Source organism: Sturnira hondurensis, unplaced genomic scaffold (assembly GCF_014824575.4).
Source record: "Sturnira hondurensis isolate 20B ecotype Veracruz unplaced genomic scaffold, ASM1482457v3 Scaffold0007406, whole genome shotgun sequence".
NCBI lineage: Eukaryota > Metazoa > Chordata > Mammalia > Chiroptera > Phyllostomidae > Sturnira > Sturnira hondurensis.
In genome coordinates, this window is record NW_028080037.1 from 1,053,464 (window position 1) to 1,070,829 (window position 17,366).

The following is a 17,366-nucleotide window of genomic DNA, read 5'->3' on the forward strand; positions in this document are numbered from 1 at the left end:
GCACAGCTGCAGCGGACCCCTCCCAACTCCCTCCACCAGGCACGGCCCACCACCTCCAGATGGGGGGTGCAGTCGCCCTCTTGGACGTGACCTTTTTCTGTCCCCAGGGCATAGCAGCCACTTAAGCGGAACCCGTGCATCTCTCACGGGGCCCTGTAGGGCCTGTCTCCTCAGGAGCAGGTTCTCTGGCTGTCGTCATCTATGTGAAATTGACTTCTTGGAAGCGTCCATTAGCTAATGAGGACCTGAGGGGCCAGCGTGATGGGCAGTGGGGGAAACCCAGGCCCGCAGACCGCCCCCGCCCCTCTCCCCAGAAACCGCCCGGCTGCTCCCAGGCTGCCCCCCACTCGAATCTGCATCGGCTGCAGGCTGCAGGCTGCTCTCCTCCAGTCGGCCGAAGCCGTTGAGGTGATGGCCTGTGCCATTCTGACCGCTTGCTGAGCTGCCGCAGTGACAGCCCTGCTGAGGTCATGTCCCCGGGGCTGGTGGCACTGCTTGCCTGCCTGACATGGGGTGACGGCTGTGCTGAGCTTTGGTTTGGAGAACGACGAGCAGTGCGATGTGCTGAGAGTCATACCTTCTTCTGTTCACATGTCTTTCTGTGACTGTGTCTTGTTGCTTCGCCTAGAACACCTTGGAGAGCATGCAGGTACTTCAGGAAAGTGTGTCCCCTCCCCCGTGTGCTTGCTGCCACTCCCCACGCATGGAGCAGCTCCCTGGGCCCACTTAACCCTTCTCCTTCCCAAACCGCAGCTCCTCCACACAGCAGGGGTCGGGGGGGCAGAGAGACGCACAGTCTGGCCCCTGGCCCATTGAGCAGGCCCGGCGAGCTCGGGTCCCGTGTTCTGCCCAGGCTGTAACTTTCAGGCTGGGGAACAGACAGCTTGGTGAATTCAGATGACCCCAGGGAGAGGACGCTGTGAGCGCGGGCCAGCCGCAGGCGAGAGGGCCGGCTGGGAGCCCAGACTCGGGTGCGGGTCATCGGAATTCAGACTTGGCACCTGAACGTCACACCTGCTTGCCATGTCTGCGTGGGGGTGTGTCTGTGTGGACGGCAGGTGGTGTGGGGGCTCGGGCTGCGCTTCGCCCCTCAGCTACAGAACCAAGTGTCGCCCCTAACGTGGCTGACTTCAGGCAGCAGCCGGGACGCGAGGCCAGGGCGGTGGTCTGCGGCCGAGGTGCTGCCACGTCTGACCCGCAGGCCCTGTGTGAGGCGGGACAGGCGTGGTGTTCAAGCGCAACAGAGCTTTGGCTGCTTTGTGAATCCGAGACGGAAACAGCTACAGGTGTACGCTTTACTGGCATCTCACACCTGGATCCCTCAGGGATTCTCTCTCCTGGGGTCCAGACGGTTGTCTATGCCCTGCCCAGGAGTGGCCTTCATGGCTGGATCCCCCGCGTCTCTGCCGGGAGGGGCGGGGCAGGGACGCTGTGCCTGCGCCTGTACTGGGGAGTCCAGCCGGCCCAGGACAAACCCGACTCCATCTTCGCCCCCCAGGGCCTCCCCCTCTCCGCCTCTGTCGGCGCTGAGAGCAGCACAGGGGTTCCGGGTCCCATTCAGAACGGGGCTTATCCACCCTGACACTGTGAAAATTTGCCCCGTACAGAGACACACTGACTCTGATGGCCTGGGCCCTCTAGCGCGGCAGCCAGTCCCTCGGGCTTCGGCCGAGTGGTTTAAAGGGAGGCACGAATCGTAGGAAGTGAGGCAGACCTGGGTCCCCATGGTGCTGGGTCCCTGTGGCCTGCAGAGGGCAAAGCGCTAACCCACAGGCCTCTTCACTCCCAGGTTCTGCCCATGGGGCCTCTGTCCTCTTTCAGGGTCGGGAGCCCCGCCCATCCCCCCACCCCCACCCCGGTTCTGCAAAGGCCCTGGGGCTCAGAGCTTGGTCGGGTGACTCGCAGGGTTTTCTCTGTGCACCATCATTGTGGGCAGGAGCCAGGGCAGAGATGGGCACTTAAGAGGCCGTGAAAGGCGCTCCCTAATTGGGGATCACCCTGAAAAACGTGAGGGGCCTCCGTGTCTCTGGCTGACGACAGAAGCAGGGGGCGCCGATGTGCGCGCATGGACGCCACCTGCCGACTCCTTTGCTGGCAGCGGGGGCCCAGGCAGGTGGAACGTGACGCATCTGGGGGGGCTGAGGTATGCACCCGCTGTGTGCCCTGGGGCTCTGGGAGGTACGCTGCTCTCCTCTGCAGATGAGGGAGCCGGGGCTCACTGAGAGGGACCAGGGGCCAAGGCCACACACCCTGGAGGTGGCAGGACAGACCCAGGTCTCAGCATTGCCCCCGGTGCCTCTGCGCAACATGTGCAGACACGCATGAAGCATGTGGATGCCCAGCGGCATCTCCGCGTGTGCTCTGCAGCTCAGCACTGTGCAGGGCATCCGCCCCCAGCTCCCACAGGCCAGCTCCTGGCAGCCTTGGGCAGCCAGGAGTCCTCTGGACCAGCGTCTGGACGTAGGGACCAAGTGTCAGCCCCAAGGTCACTCCAGGGTGGGAGAGACCGAGACAGGAGAGCTGACGGGCAGTCCGAGTGCCTTTAACTCCCCCGCCAGCACCCGCTTCTCCATCCATCGCACTCAGGGAAGAGCTGATGACGTCACCAGTTTTTCCTGAGGTCGCCCCTACCAGTGAGTACACCTGGGGCAGCAGTGGAGCTACAGGTGGCAGGAGCTGTGGGGGCGGCTGCCTCAGGGCTCCTCCACGGCCATCTGTGCCCCTCGGCTGCAGTGGGGGCTTGGCGACTGCCCCCGTCCCAGAGTCCTGCCTGCCGACTCTCCCGCTCTGGGGTCAGAGTCACCCTGCCCCCACCGGAGCCAGTGCTCTCCCCGTAGGCCCACCTGTGCTGCAGGTCCAGGCCTGCGCCTTCCTCAGTGGGCCCGTCGGCCCAGCCGAGCTCCCTCCGCTTTCTGAAAGAGGATCCTGCTGATGGTTTTAAACGAATCCAAGAAATTAACTTTAGGTTTGTAAATAGCCCTCTATTCGGGACTAAGGCGATGAAAGCCTAATGCTGGTGGAGGGCGTGTCCGCTGGTCCTTGCTCTGAGGGTCTGTCGCCACTGTCTTGCCGCTCCTCTGTCCCTGCACGCGTGCCGGTGTTGAGCCTGATGTGTGTGGGTACCGGTCTGGGACCGAGTTCTCTGCCGAGTGCTGAGGACAGAGTGGGAGAGAAGCCAGCAAAAATGCCCATCCTTGCTGGGGAGACCAGGCAAAATGAGCAACGCAGCGTCCTGGCTTCCTGCCGGTCACGGCATAAGGAGCGTCGGCAAGGCAGGGCCCTATGCAGACAGACAAGGACTCGAAGCCTGCCCGGCAGTCCCCTCATCACGGCAGAGTCCCCTCATTATGGCAGAATTCCCCTCGTCACCAACCCAGCAGACATTCACCGAGCACCTCCTGTGGGCTGACTCTCTGCTGAGCACTGAGGACACATTGGGGAGCCAGCCGGCAAAGGCTTGTCGCTCACCATCTAGCCAAGGAGCAGCCGACCAGCCATAGGGGAGCTAGTGATTGGGGACCACGAGCGCCATGCAGAGACCGCTGGGCTGAGGAGGAAGAGCTGCCCCTGGGTGTGCTCCTCTGTGGTGGGTGCCCACCGGGCACAGGCAAGCCTCGGCCGCTGCCCCTGCACAGGGGGTGAAGCATCCAGAGAGGCGCACGGAGGGGCAGATGCTGCTGGAGTGGGAGCGGGGGCAGGAACTGGAGAAAGCAGGAGAGAGCTTCAGGGCAGGCGACCCCTTGCCTGACCCGTGTCCCTGAGGGAGATGCCCATGCTGGGCTGTCCTGAGATGTCTCCAGGTGTCTGCAAGTGGCAACCATGGTGCCAGAGAAACCCTGCCAACAGTCTCCCTTATTGCTCATGAGCTGTTCTCTGGGGCGCTGCAGGGGGGGCACCCCTGGGGGGAAGGTGGGCTGGGGGCTGAGTACTGCCTGCGCTGTCCCCAAGTCCCGGCTGTGCCGCCAGCCCTCGCTGCGAGTTTCCTCCACCACCTGCCCAGGCCCCGTGCAGGGCCTGGACCATTGTATTGGGCTGGGGCCCGAGTCTCTGCAGGATCTGGTGGCACCCGCGGTTCCCGTGTTCGCCCTGAATGGGCACGTAGCCAGTGCCAGCCTGAGCGGGTAGTGTGGTTTTGTCAGACGCTGTTCCTGGGGGAGGTGGGGGCAGCCTGCGCCCCACACAGGCCTGCTTGGTGCAGACACACACGTGTGTGCACACACTCGCGCACACACTTGCCCCCCACCCCCCACCCGGCTGACCTGGGTGCCTCTCCCAGTGCAAGGTGCGGGAGCTGGAGGACACGTGCCGGGCACAGAGCGAGCAGTTCAGCCTGCTGTCACGGGACTTGCAGAGGCTCCGGCAGCACGCCGGCAGGACCGACCTGCTGGGCAGCGGCTCCGTGGCCTCCCTGGAGGTGCCCTTGTCCCCTGGCAAGCTCTTCCCGCAGTTCGTGAACGGCCTGGCCCCCTCTATCAGGTCAGGTGAGTGCCCAAAGCCCTGCCCACCCAGGCCAGGTGCAGAGGGTGGCTGGCAATCCCCATGAGCCATGAGGGCTGTGCCTGCTGGGCCAGGGGGCTCGTGTGCCAGGACACTTGGCACTTAACAGGTGTCAGCAAATGTGCCCCTGGCAGCATGTGCTCAGCGCTGTTTGGAGCCCCACGTGGAGCCACACACCTGGGGAGCCCAGGGCGGGACTTGACCCTGGGGTTGTGGGCAGGGCCCAGGCTGTCACTCCTGCGGGGCAGAGTGGCCCTGGGACGCCTCACTGGCTGAGACGAGCAGCGTGTCCGGGACGATGCAGGACAGAAGAGCCCGCCCTCATTCCCGGCTGGCTTCGGGTCTGGGGCCCTGGCTCATCGAGTGAGGAGCCCCACACACGTGCTGTGCACCCCTCACGGCTGCGGGTGCTGGGGCCGCGGCAGGGAGCAGCACGCAGCCCCCGTCCCCGGACCCGTCAGCCCTGTAGGGCACATGCGTCGTGTCAGCAGCCACCCCGGCTGCAGACCGGCTCCAGGCCATTCTCCAAACCTGCTGCAGCCGGGCTCTGGGAGCCTCTTGGTGCTCGCCGACCAGGACTCAGGCAGTCGTTGTTTCAGTGAGGCAGTCCCATCAGGTGACAGCCACCAAGAGACGGGGGGGAGGGGCCCTGGGTGGCTGAGACTCGACTGTCACGGGACAGGGCTGGCCAGCCCGGTCTCAGAGCTGCTGGCCCTGCATGTCACCAGGGCGGGGCTCATGGCCACCTGGCCCCACGAGAACAGGACGGCAGAGAGCTCCTTCGGCCCTTGTTTCTGGTCGAGGTGGTTGCAGCCACAAGCCTGGCCCGTTGGCTCCTTTGTGATTTGTTGGGACCCCTTGGGCCCTGAATGATAGCAGAGCCCACCCATGCTGGTGGGAGCCAAGGGGAGCCTGTCACCAAGTGTGGGCAGGGAGCCAGGGGTGCAGCCTTGGATGCTGCAGGGTCCAGGTCAGTGGACATGGGGCTTCCCTGGTCCTGACAGGGCTGCAGCTCACGGGGCTGCGTGTCCTCTCAGCTGTGGGCCAGGGAAGGGGAGGCTCTTCACCCGTGAGGCCCACTAGGTTCTGTCTGATGGGACTGTTCTGCCTCTCGTGTACACCCCTGTCACCACCGAGCCACGGTTGCACATGGGACCCTGCCTGGCAGACAGCCCATGAGGGGTTGGTCAGGCAGGCCGAGTGGAGGTGGGTGGGCCCTGAGCTGATGCCAGAGATGGGGTGGGGGCAGGTGCTCTGTCATCTCATCCCTTCCACGTCCCCTTGTCTCCACGGGCGGGGCCAGGTCGGGAGAGCGCCTTTGGAAGCCACACTGTGATCGGGGACTACATCCGGCCCCTGCCACTCCCCGGGGACAAGCCGGAGCCACTGTCTGTCAAGCCCACCTTTCTGTCAGGATTGGGAGGCCCAAGATGCAGATTTGAGTCCGAAGTGAGTGCTGTCTCGGGAGGGGCCCACACAGCCCCGCCTTGGGTCTGGGCAGCGGCACTTCCCAGGAACCCTGGCACCCGAGGCTGCGGAGCCCTGGGGGCCTCGGAGGGGACGTCCAGTGTGTCACTCCCTCAGATGTGAGACGGCAGCCTTGTGACCATGTGTCATCTGTGCCTTTGACAGATGGACAATGAGCGGAACGCCAACCCCTCCAGGCAGAGATACTTGGGGAAGGTGCACCTGTGTGTCGCCCGCTACAGGTGAGGCCACGCCCCTCCACCCNCTCGGGAGGGGCCCACACAGCCCTGCCTTGGGTCTGGGCAGCGGCACTTCCCAGGAACCCTTGCACCCGAGGCTGCGGAGCCCTGGGGGCCTCGGAGGGGACGTCCAGTGTGTCACTCCCTCAGATGTGAGACGGCAGCCTTGTGACCATGTGTCATCTGTGCCTTTGACAGATGGACAATGAGCGGAACGCCAACCCCTCCAGGCAGAGATACTTGGGGAAGGTGCACCTGTGTGTCGCCCGCTACAGGTGAGGCCACGCCCCTCCACCCTGCCAGCCTGGGGGCAGGTGAGGTTTGTGATGTGGGACCTGCCGTGAGCTGCCACTGTCCCTTCTCGGGCCCCGAGTGCAGGCTGGGCAAGGCTTCTCTGGACGTGGCCGTGAGGGACAGAGAGGCGTGGTGTGGTCACACCTGCATGGACAGGGGTAGGAGGCCTGATTCTGCCCCATCCCACCGCTCAGCGAGCTTGCAACTTTGGACGAGTCCGCTCTCCTCACTGGGCTGTTCCCGCTGGGAGTGAGGACGGCTGCTCGGCTCTTCTCGCTGAGATTCCCTGGTGACTGAATAAAATCCGTGGCCTCACGGTGACATGACTGCATGGATGTCATGTAGTCGTCATCATCTCACAGGGCCACAGGCTGCCACTGCTGAGCACGAGGAATATCATGGTGTTTGCTTATTGAGACCTTTCTGTTGTTTCAAATTAATTAACCTTTTAATTAGAAAATCCTAAGTGTGTGTAACATGTTTTACCCGCAAGCTGGAAGTGACTTTCAAAGATGGGAGACTCCAGTGTTTTGAGGGCTCCAGGATGCGGGCCCTTTTGTGCTCCTGGTGGGGCGGGCAAAGTGAAGTGGGCGTCCCCGTGTCAGGACACTTTGGAGGGGCATCCCCAGGGCCTCAGAAATGTGCACGGCTGGCCAGGTCAACACACTTGTGAGGAGCCTGTCCGTCGAAAGGAAGTCTGCAAAGAGGTGTGTAGGGACATCGATCAATACTGATTATATTAGCCCAAGTCGGAAGCAACATCACGCCCAGTGTTAGGAAGTCAAAGCATGTGACTCTATCCGGTGGAATATTGCACACCCATTAAAGAGGTTATGGGTGGGGAAAAATGAGCAGATTCTAGAATAGTATATGGAATGTGATTTTGCCTTTGCTACATAGTGTATTTGGAAAGATGCAGGGTTGGTCATCTCCCTCTTTGCTTAAAAATTCGGAGATCTGTAGCTATGATAGAAGTGACATGTGTGAACAGAAATATCAGAGTGATGAATGTCACCTGATGCACAGGTCCCAGGTGTGCAGCTCGGTGTCAGAACTCTGTTTTCAGTCTGTGAGAGGGAGCCGGCGATGGCTCGAGTCGCGGTGCACAGAGTGGACTCGGTGGTGCTGGGCTGGCAAGCGGGCCCGGAGAGAAGGCGAGAGAGAGTCGGCAAGGCCGGGGCTGCGACCAGCCTCTGTCGGTGTGTCCCTGAGTGACTTTTGTTTCTCCTGCAGTTACAACCCCTTTGATGGTCCAAATGAGAACCCAGAGGCTGAGCTGCCACTCACGGCGGGGAAATACCTCTATGTCTATGGAGACATGGACGAGGACGGCTTCTATGAAGGTCTGTTAGAGCATGGCCATCAGCTGGTGCACGGGGCCGGCCCCTGCACCAGGCAGGTCTGTCCAGGGCCTGATAAGCAGGCCAGGTCCCCATGTGACCCCTGCTGGCCCCAGGCTCTGCTCTGACCCTCCCACTCTCCAGTCAACAGGTCTCCCTCCGCGAATGGTTTCCTCGGCTATAGAGTGGACATAGTGACAGTTGCCACCTGGGGAGGCCGAGGGGACGATGAAGCCTAGGCCTGGTCAGAGCAGGGCCTGTGCATGGGATTCACTCAGCAAATGTCACTTGTTGCCCCTGCCATCGTCATCGTCCCCCTCTCCCTTGCAGTCAGTGAGGCTGCATTCTCAGAGTTGTCCCAGGCACGCACTGACCAAGCCAGGTCCACCCCACAACCTCTGGCCCCACCACAGGGTCTGGAGCAGAGAGCATGGGCTCACTCACTCAGGTGGAACCCAGAGCTGATTCAGGGGTCACTGTGGCCTCCCTTGGGTGGGACGGCAGCACTGAGCACTTCCCAGCCCCCAGGGTCCCTTGGCATCCCTGCAGACGTGGACACTGGGGGAACGGTCTGTTCTGGGGTACCAGCAGGTTCCCAGTACTTCCCAGTCCCCGAGCCTCTGCCCTGGCAGGCACTGGAGGCTCTCAGAAGGAGAGTGCAGAAGTGAGACGGTTGCTTGAAAAGAAAGACACTTCCTCCCCCCTCCCCCCGTGACCACCCACGGCCACCAGTCTTCCTGAGGGGAGTTACTTGGGTGGCATTAGTCGCAAACAGACACCCTGGGAGCCTCACAGTGTTGCACACGGTGTTTTGCAGGGCAGCCCCCCCCTCCCCCCGGCCCCGGTCCTATCTGTGTTGCCCCTGCACCAAGACCAGGAGCTGGTGTCCGTGGTGTGGCCTCCACACTTGCAGTCTGCGTGTGGTGTTGGCTGATGCTGACTGAGACCCCGGGCCCTGGGCTGCTCGGGGTGGTGGTGGGCGGCAGCGGTCTCGGCCGGAGCAGGGGTCCGTGGGGCATGGGGTGCCCGGATGTGGGTGCGGATGTGGGAGCCCGGGGGCATGGAGGCATCGGTGTCGTGGAGACGCCAGACAGACGGCAGGTGCTGGGCCGGGGCACTGTGGGTGTCAGGAGTGGGCCCCGGGTCCCGAGGGGTGGTGTCGGAGTGGGTTCCCGGCAGGGCCCTCTGTGCTGGACGGGCGGTCACTCTGTCCTGTATCTGGCAGGTGAGCTCCCAGATGGGCAGCGGGGTCTGGTGCCCTCCAACTTCGTGGATTTTGTCCAGGACAGCGAGTCCCGATTAAGTGCCCTGGGGACCGAACTGGGTCAGAACTTCATCAACCGCACCGGCCTGGGCCTGGACGGGGAGGACATTCTCGACCTGCACTCGCCCACCAACCTGGACTCGGGCGTCACCGACAATGGTGTGGGGACGCTGGACGTGAACATTGATGACGTCGGAGAAGACATCGTGCCTTACCCTAGGAAAATCACCCTCATCAAACAACTCGCCAGAAGTGTCATTGTGGGCTGGGAACCCCCGGCTGTGCCGCCAGGTTGGGGCGCCGTGGGAGGCTACACCGTGCTGGTGGACCAGGAGCCGCGCCTGAGCCTCCCGCTCGCGGGCAGAACTAAGGCCCTGATCGAGAAGCTGAACGTGGCGGCCTGCACCCACCGCGTGTCCGTGCAGTGCGTGACGAGCAGGGGCAGCTCGGACCAGCTGCGCTGCACGCTGCTCGTGGGCAAGGACGTGGTGGTGGCCCCCTCCCAGCTGAGGGTGGACAGCGTCACCCAGGTCTCCGCCCGGCTCTCCTGGCTGCCCACCAACAGCAACTACAGCCACGTCATCTTCCTCAACGAGGAGGAGCTGGACGTGGTCCAGGCGGCCAGGTACCAGTACCAGTTCCTCAGCCTCAGGCCCGACACGGCCTACAAGGTCAAGGTCCTGGCCAGGCCCCACCAGATGCCGTGGCAGCTTCCCTTGGAGCAGAGGGAGAAGAAGGAGGCCTTCGTGGAGTTCTCCACACTGCCCGCAGGTGAGCCCGTCCTCCAGGGGCCCCCCAAGGGCGAGAGCAGCATCGTCACCCATGCAGGACTTGGGGCGCAGAGGGGCGCAGGAGGGGAAAGCTGCCTGTAGCCATCGTCACTTGTGAAGCACAGGTGTGCGTGTGTGAGTGCAAGACACAGACAGAACGTGGACTGTGTTTAGGGCCTTGGTGTCGGCAGTGTTTCTCTTCCCCCTCGTCTGACCCGGGGGCTTGTCCTGTGAGAGACGGGCACAGTGAGACCTTCCCGGGACCTAGCCGGGCCCTGCCCCCACCCCTCCCGCCCGCACTCCTCCTCTCGATGGGCCTCCTGCTGTAAACCGCACACCTGGATGCATCTGTGCACAAGGCGTGAGGGCCTCTGGAGACCCAGTTCAGGTCCTGGGCACGACCGCGGAGTGACCCTGTCTCCTCCGTGCGTCCTGGGCTGTAGCTGGAGGAGGGGCGACTCTCAGCCCCCACGCTCCAGAGAATTGTGGACGGTGGTACGGATGGGCCTGCGGGGTCCACTCACTGTCCGGTTTATCCCGGTCACTAGAGTCTGTCCTGTGACCCCTGGTCCCGGCGGGGAGCTTGAGCTCTGGAGGGAGCTGCTGTCTGGGAGCAGAGGGGAGCAGGGGTTTCTGCAGGGACACTGAAGTTGTGGCTCTGTCCTCGGGCCCTCCTCCGTCCCCTCGGCCCTAACTCGTTCCTTGGGAGTTTCGCTGAAACTTCAATATCAATTTACCAACGGCCTGAAGTCGCCCACCAAACCCAAGGCCAGCTTTCCAAGGCGTGGCAGCCCCACGCTCCATTTCTCCTTGCGCCCCGGGGTCCAGGGTGCCCCCACACAGCGGGGTCTGACACACCAGGCTGCAGGGCTGTGCGCGGGCAGCAGACAGGGCTCTGGGCTGGAGGCATCACGTGGAAACTGGCTCAGGAATGGTCCATTCGTTCCTGTTACGTGATGGCTTCGTTCCGTGGGCAGTGACCGTGACTGTGGGGTCAGGAGGCCCCTCTCACCACCCAGTGCTCGTTTGGGGTCCTGGGCTCAGTGCTGGGGACAGAAATGAGACAGGCACACAGGGCTGCATGGGCACAGAGGACGGCTGTGGCACGCCCACGGGGGAGTCAGGGAAGGCTGCCTGCAGAGGAGGGGACGGGGCTGGGGACGGGGACGGGGTGCGGCGTGTCCCACAGATCAGCTCCCAGGTATTGAGCGTCTTGGGCCATCCGAGCTACTGGGACAAGATTGCCCAAACCTGGCGGCTGAAAGGGTGCACGTCTCCCTCTCACAGCTATGGAGGCTGCAAGTCCAAAGTCAAGGTGCTGGCAGACTCCGCCTCTGGGGAGGCCCCTTTGGGCCCACAGGCTGAGAGTCTGTGCAGAGCCGACGCCCAGGGTCCAGGGCTGCTGGTGAAGCCCCGTCTCCCTCCACCTTCCACGAGGCCACCACCTGGGGGACACCCAGTCCAGGCTTACGTCGCCTTGAGGGAGAGACAGGGAAGAGGGGCATGTGTGTGCTGCCCAACGCTGGGGTCCCCTTAGCCGCCCTGAAGCTGCCCTGTACTCCTGCCAGGCTTGAGCCACAGACAGACAGAGGAGCAAGTGGCGGCCCCGAGGGAGCCGTGCGCCCCCCAGCCCCACACTCACACTCGGCTCTCCCCCTTGCCCGGGTCTCCATTTCTTGTCATTCATTTCCTTTCCATCAAGGGGGAGCTGAGTCCACCAGCACATGAGTTTCAGGGGCGCAGCAGAGTGTTTCTGCAGTGAGAGGCCTCACTGAGAGATCACAGAGACACATCGGTGGCCGTTTGTCCTGTGCAGAGTCACTGAGATTCCACGGCCGTGCCCTGTGCTCCCAGCACAGCTGGGACTGACCCACACAGTGACCGGGACTCTATGCCTCCCGAAAGTGACCCCTTTCTGGTGAGCCCTGCCTGGCAAGAGGGCAGCTTACCTGCCTTCTGTCCCCAGGTCCTCCGGCTCCCCCCCAAGATGTCATGGTCCAAGCAGGGGCCACCCCGGCAACTGTCCACGTCTCCTGGAAGCCGCCGGCCCTGACCGCTACTGGGCTGTCCAATGGGGCCAATGTCACGGGCTACGGCGTGTATGCAAACGGGCAGAGGGTGAGTCGTTGGGCAGGAGGCTCGCCCGGGGCAGCTGACACCCACCCCGGGGGGTGGTGACCAGGGGGAGTGTCCCTCTTCCTCCTCGACCCACCAGCACTTACTCAGCACCTGCCAGCTGGGCCCCCAGGGCATTACAGAACACTGAGCACCCCCACTTCTGTCTGCCCTGCTCTCCCTGCCTGCCTCCCGTTGGTTACCTGCTCTGCACCTTTCTCGTTCTCCTGCCCCAGGATTAAAAGTCCACCTGCCTCAAGTCCCCCGATATCAGGGCCCCTTGGTAGGTGGTGGGCTTGTAAACCCGCCACACTGACTCTCAGCAGACGCAGTTTAGGCTCCTTGGGAACGTGACACGTGGCTGGGCCTTGACTCCAGCGTCTGGTGTAGGGGGAGCCTGTGGTCCCCGCCCCGCACCCGTCCTGGCACCTGAACTGGACAGGGCTGGCTTGGGGGGGTGCTCCTGTCTGCCCCCCTTCCTCCCTGCCCCGGTCCCCACGAGGAGTGAGGGCTGGCCGGTCAGCAGGTGTGAGTGTCTGAGCGTCCCCCAGCTCCCTCGGTGAGCGCGAGCCCCATAGGCCGTCTCTGCTCGCCCACCGGGCAGGTCCGGGCCTGTCTCCACTGGGCGGGAGCCAGCCTGACCGCAGCCCGGCCCCGTGTCCCGCTCTGACCGTAGTGAACCTTGTGCTCTGACCTCTTTGCCCCCCTGCATCTGTCTCTGAGCTGGGTCTGGACCCGGGAGCCTTTTCTCCCAGGGCTGAATTGGCCCCCGGACCCTCCGACAGCCGGGGGTCCTGGTGCCTGCAGCCCTCCCCGCCGGGCCCCTGTCTGAGACTCGGGGGATGTCCAGGCTGCACATAGGTGGGGCCCCAGCTGCCAGTGGCATCTGAGGTAGCCCCCAGTCAGGGCTGCCGGGGGCGCTGGCTGGGCCGGCAGCTGCGAGCGGGCTTTCTCTGTGGCAGGTGGCCGAGGTCATCGCGCCCATGGCGGACAGCACGGCTGTGGAGCTGCTACGGCTGCGCAGCCTGGAAGCCAAGGGTGTGACCGTGCGGACCCTCTCAGTCCAGGGCGAGTCTGTGGACTCCCCCCTTGCTGCTGTTCCCCCTGACCTCCTGGTGCCTCCAGCCCCCCCAAGAATTGCCCCCACACCGAAGCCATTAGCAAGTGCCGGAGTCCCCGATACCAAAGATGACCGCCTGGGCCCCTATGTCAAGGTGGACGAGGCCTGGGAGCAGGGCCGGGCACCTTCCCACGGGCACATGCTGGAGCCCCCCAGCCTGCAGGGGAGGCGGTCGCCTTCACCCAGCCGGATCCTCCCACAACCACAGGGGGCCCCTGTGTCCTCCTCCGTTGCCAAGGCCATGGCCCGGGAAGCCGCGCAGAGAGTGGCTGAGAGCAGCAGGGTAAGACTGGTTCCCACATGGGTCCTGCCCGCCCACCCCCCGCTGGATGGAGTGTGTGTACCCTCCAACCCGCCCCTTGGGCTGCCTCCCAGGCCTGCCCCCGATGGAACCAGGGTTCTCACTTTGGGGACCTGGACCCCGGCAACGGGAGCCAGCGGTTGTCCACTGGCCTGGCTTAGAGGACGGCTGCAACCAGCCCTGGCCTGGCTCCCGTGTGTTCTGGGCGTCAGCCTGGGGACCGGTCATCCTATCAGGGCACCTCCTGGCTCTGCTCACGTCCAAGTTCTCACTATGTGTGTGTGAAGCAGACATGTTTGCACACATGCACATGTGGTACAGAAATCCACATGTGTGTTTGCATGGCATCACTAGGAATGGTCTGGGCCCTGGGGACAGGGAGTGTGAGGTTGCACTCCAGGTGCAGTGTGCAGAGACAGGGCACGTGTCAGACACCTCTGCGAGGCACGGCTGCCCTCCTCTCCCAGGGCCTGAAACAGCAGCACCTGGCGCCCTCCCTGCCTGGGATCAGCCCGTCTCCTCCCTGGGTGCCCTGGTGTCTGCTGGGTGGTCAGCGCCCTGGCAGAGGCAACAGGCTCAGCAGTCCCCCCAGCCCGCCTGTTGGGTCTCCAGGGCGGTGACCCCCAGCAGCACCTTCTCTGGATGCCGCTGCTTGGAGACCCCCACTTTCTGAGAGTCCTAGGGCCTGGAGGCTGGGCAGGGGTCCCCAGGAGGTCAGGCTGAGAGGCAGGTCATCTCCAGGGTTCCGGGGTGGGGTGGGAGAGCCGCTGGGGCAGCCAGTTGGTCTCTTGAACGACTGTGGGCCGGCTCTCGGGTGAGGCCTCCTGGCTTGTTTGGTGTCTGCCTCTGACGCTTAAGAAGTGGTTGGACTCTGACCTGTGGCCTCCGATTGCGGACGCACTTCAGAATTTGTGTGTTTGTCCTGCCCACATCCTACTCTGCCAGCTCATGGGGCTGAAGCCCGGCCGACCACAGAGCTCTGAGCTTTGGCATTGCTCCCTGGGCAGGAAGGCCTGGCAGGTGGCACTGCCCCTCCCCATCGGACAGCAGCCCAGCAGCCCACAGCCTGGAGACCCTGCCTGGGACCCCAAGGGCCGTCAGAGGGAAGGGTTGGACGCAGAAGGCCTGGGGGCCCGGTCTGGGGGCCCAGACCCCCCTTCCCTCTGCAGCCCTGGGGTCAGGCAGCCTCTCCGCTGGCCCCACCCCAACACCTTGCTCACCCACGTCTCTCCTTTCCTTCCAAGTTAGAGAAAAGGAGCGTCTTCCTGGAGAGGGGCGGCCAGTACGCCCACTCCGACGAGGAGGATGGCGACGAGTCCCCAGACGTCCGGAGGAGAGGCGCATCAGTGGATGACTTTCTGAAAGGCTCTGAGCTCGGCAAGCCTGTGAGTGCTGGGCGGGCGGCGGGTGGGCGGCTCCCAGCATCACTGCCCTGCACAGGCCTCTGGAGGTCAGCACAGCCCTGGGCCCCTCAGATGGCTGGGGAGGTGCCAGGCCTCGTGACTACCAGCTGAGTGGGTGGGGGAAGTTTAGATTCGGTGATGCCTGTGCACTGGGACCGCATTGGGGGACAGTTTCAAAAGCCTGAGTGTGAGGCCCCATGCTGACTGCCCCATGGCAGCACCTGGTCACAGGGTGGTTTTGTGGGTCAGATGACCAGTGGGCTCAGCTCAGGCAAAGCCTGTCGTCTGTCGATGCACTTTCGTGAGTTGAGTGGATGTTCGCTGGGCATCATGGGAGGTCCAGATGGAAAACCGCTGGCATCCTGTGCTCTGAGTGGCAAAACGTCCAGACAAGGCTCACACGCAGCAAATCCAGCCTGTGGCTTCGTCCGCAGGTCTGACCAGGCCTCTCCTGATGGTGCCGACACTAATACGGGGCAACGGGGGGCAGGGCCTTCGAGTCCCAAAGCCGTGGGGTGTCAGAGCTTGTACACACCCAACACCCTCAATGCACACTCACTCCCACAGCAGGGTAGCGCCAGGGCCTGGGCAGGCAGGGCCACACCCTGACCGCTGCTGCTGTTGAAGCTGCAGGCAAGTCCCCCAACTTCTGCAAATGTCAGCTTCTTTCTCTGCGAGGTGACCTTAATGGTCTGTGCACTCACTTCCACAAGGAACAGAACGCCCCCCTACAATGACAAGATAACATGGACATGAAGTCACTCCTCATTGCAGGGGTCTCTGGTAGGAGGCTGCAAGGTCCACTTTGGGTTCTGAACCTTCTGTTCTTTTGGCTGTTCTCGTGGTTACGAAGTGGCTGCCATAGCTCCAATAATCACACCCTCATAGGACAGCATCCCAAGAAGGAAGGAAGGGACATGTGAAAGAGGAGGGGCTTTCTCCTCTGCACTTTCCTATTAATGGGGAGGAAAGTGTTTTCCAGAACCTCTGTCAGACATCCCACTGGGCGGCCAGGGTCATGTGCCCATGGCTCCAGTTCACAAAGTTCCTACGAATGGCTCGTGGGTGACCTGGCAAGCAACCAACAGCTTGCCCCATCCCATAGTGCACTGCTAACTCATCACGGGGCTTGAACCGAGTGAGGCTGCTCCCCTGCCGGGAGTTCATGCCCGTGGGCCTTCGCAGACCTCACTGAAAGCCCGCCTGGTCTTCCTTAGTTTACCCCCTGAGAACCCATTCACTTTTGTGTTGTCTGCTTGGAGCCTCATTGGGAGAATTGGGGCCGGAGCAGCTCAGGAACTGATGCAGCAAACTGTGCGTGCCAAGGACTTTCCAGGCCACCTCTCTCAGGCAGGGGGCAGGTGGAGCCTTCTGGAACATTCCTCCGGGAGTGCCCACACTGCCTCTTGCCCTGCAGGCTATCTTTGTCAAGGGTAGTAATGGGAAGTGTGGCATTTTCAACCAGTGTGTCTCTCAGGTGCTGCTAAACACACTTGTCTGGTCACCCACCAGGGAGATAGGCCATGTCCTCAGTCCCCACTGTCAAGCAAAGACAACGTGATCACGGTGCTCTGTGCTCGAAAACCCCAGCGTGCCGGGCGTGCCGCTTAGCGGTTGCAGCTTTCCTTACTTTCACTCAGTGCTTGGGGGGTGGGGGGGAGCTGAGACTGTGGCTGTCCCCTCCCTGGGATGCCCTGTCAGGCTCCTGGCATCGGAGACTGGACTCTTTATGTCACAGGGGCTTTTCTGTGACACCTCTGATGCTGTCCCCAGCCTCTTCTCCGTGGCATGGGCCCAGCTGGTGCCCATGACAAGCTGGGCACACAGTGAGCACAGCCTCACAGGGCTTCCCATCCCGTCCGGCTGGGCTGTTCTCCAGACAGCCCCGGGGTGTGCCTGTGTATGTACATGCGTGTACATGTGTGCATTTCAGGTCACATGCCGCTGTTTAAGCTCCTTGATAGGGTGCAGAGACGCCCACTTCCCCACCCCCGCACCCCCTCCCGTCACTGGGCCCCAGCCCCTCAGGCCCTGGGCATGCACCCTCTGGCTTGTGCCTTCGTCCAGCTGCTAAGTTGGAGATGCTGGAGGTGCCCGAAGGCGATGTTTTCTGGCCTTGGTGGTATGCTGCTGGGAGCCGTTCCCGTCGGGGGCACAGAGTGGGAGGCCCGGTCTGGCCCACCCGCTGCCCTGTTGGTGGGGAGCACGGGGATGCCGAGGCCCCGCATGCAGGCTGCTGCCACATCTGTGAGCTCACCAGCCAGCAGAGAGGGGCCGGCGTCAAGAGCAGCCTCGCGGGCTTGCTCACTTCGAGAGGATGCTCATCCGTGTCCCCTTCCTGCCCCCAGCCCCACTGTTGCCACGGAGACGAGTACCACACGGAGAGCAGCCGGGGCTCCGACCTCTCGGACATCATGGAGGAGGATGAGGAGGAGCTGCGCTCGGAGATGCAGCTGGAGGGCGGGGTCCGGCGGCGGCCCAGCGGCACGTCCCACAGCGCCCTCAAGGTCAGTGGCCGGACGCCAGCTCTGTCCTGTCCTTTGCTGGGGCTGGGGG

At 63.2% G+C, this 17,366-nt stretch overlaps 1 protein-coding gene across 1 annotated transcript in view; it reads left to right on the forward strand.

Annotated features, from left to right (window-relative positions):
- Positions 1 to 17,366, forward strand: part of RIMBP2 (RIMS binding protein 2) — a 99,380-nt gene that overhangs the window by 67,345 nt on the left and 14,669 nt on the right. Inside the window, exons 6-15 of the mRNA XM_037051866.1 lie at positions 629 to 649; positions 4,277 to 4,481; positions 5,801 to 5,946; positions 6,130 to 6,206; positions 7,731 to 7,840; positions 9,063 to 9,872; positions 11,838 to 11,989; positions 12,949 to 13,389; positions 14,652 to 14,792; positions 17,159 to 17,317. Of these exons, the coding sequence (XP_036907761.1) occupies positions 629 to 649; positions 4,277 to 4,481; positions 5,801 to 5,946; positions 6,130 to 6,206; positions 7,731 to 7,840; positions 9,063 to 9,872; positions 11,838 to 11,989; positions 12,949 to 13,389; positions 14,652 to 14,792; positions 17,159 to 17,317 (2,262 nt within the window). The remainder of the gene's footprint in view (positions 1 to 628; positions 650 to 4,276; positions 4,482 to 5,800; positions 5,947 to 6,129; positions 6,207 to 7,730; positions 7,841 to 9,062; positions 9,873 to 11,837; positions 11,990 to 12,948; positions 13,390 to 14,651; positions 14,793 to 17,158; positions 17,318 to 17,366) is intronic.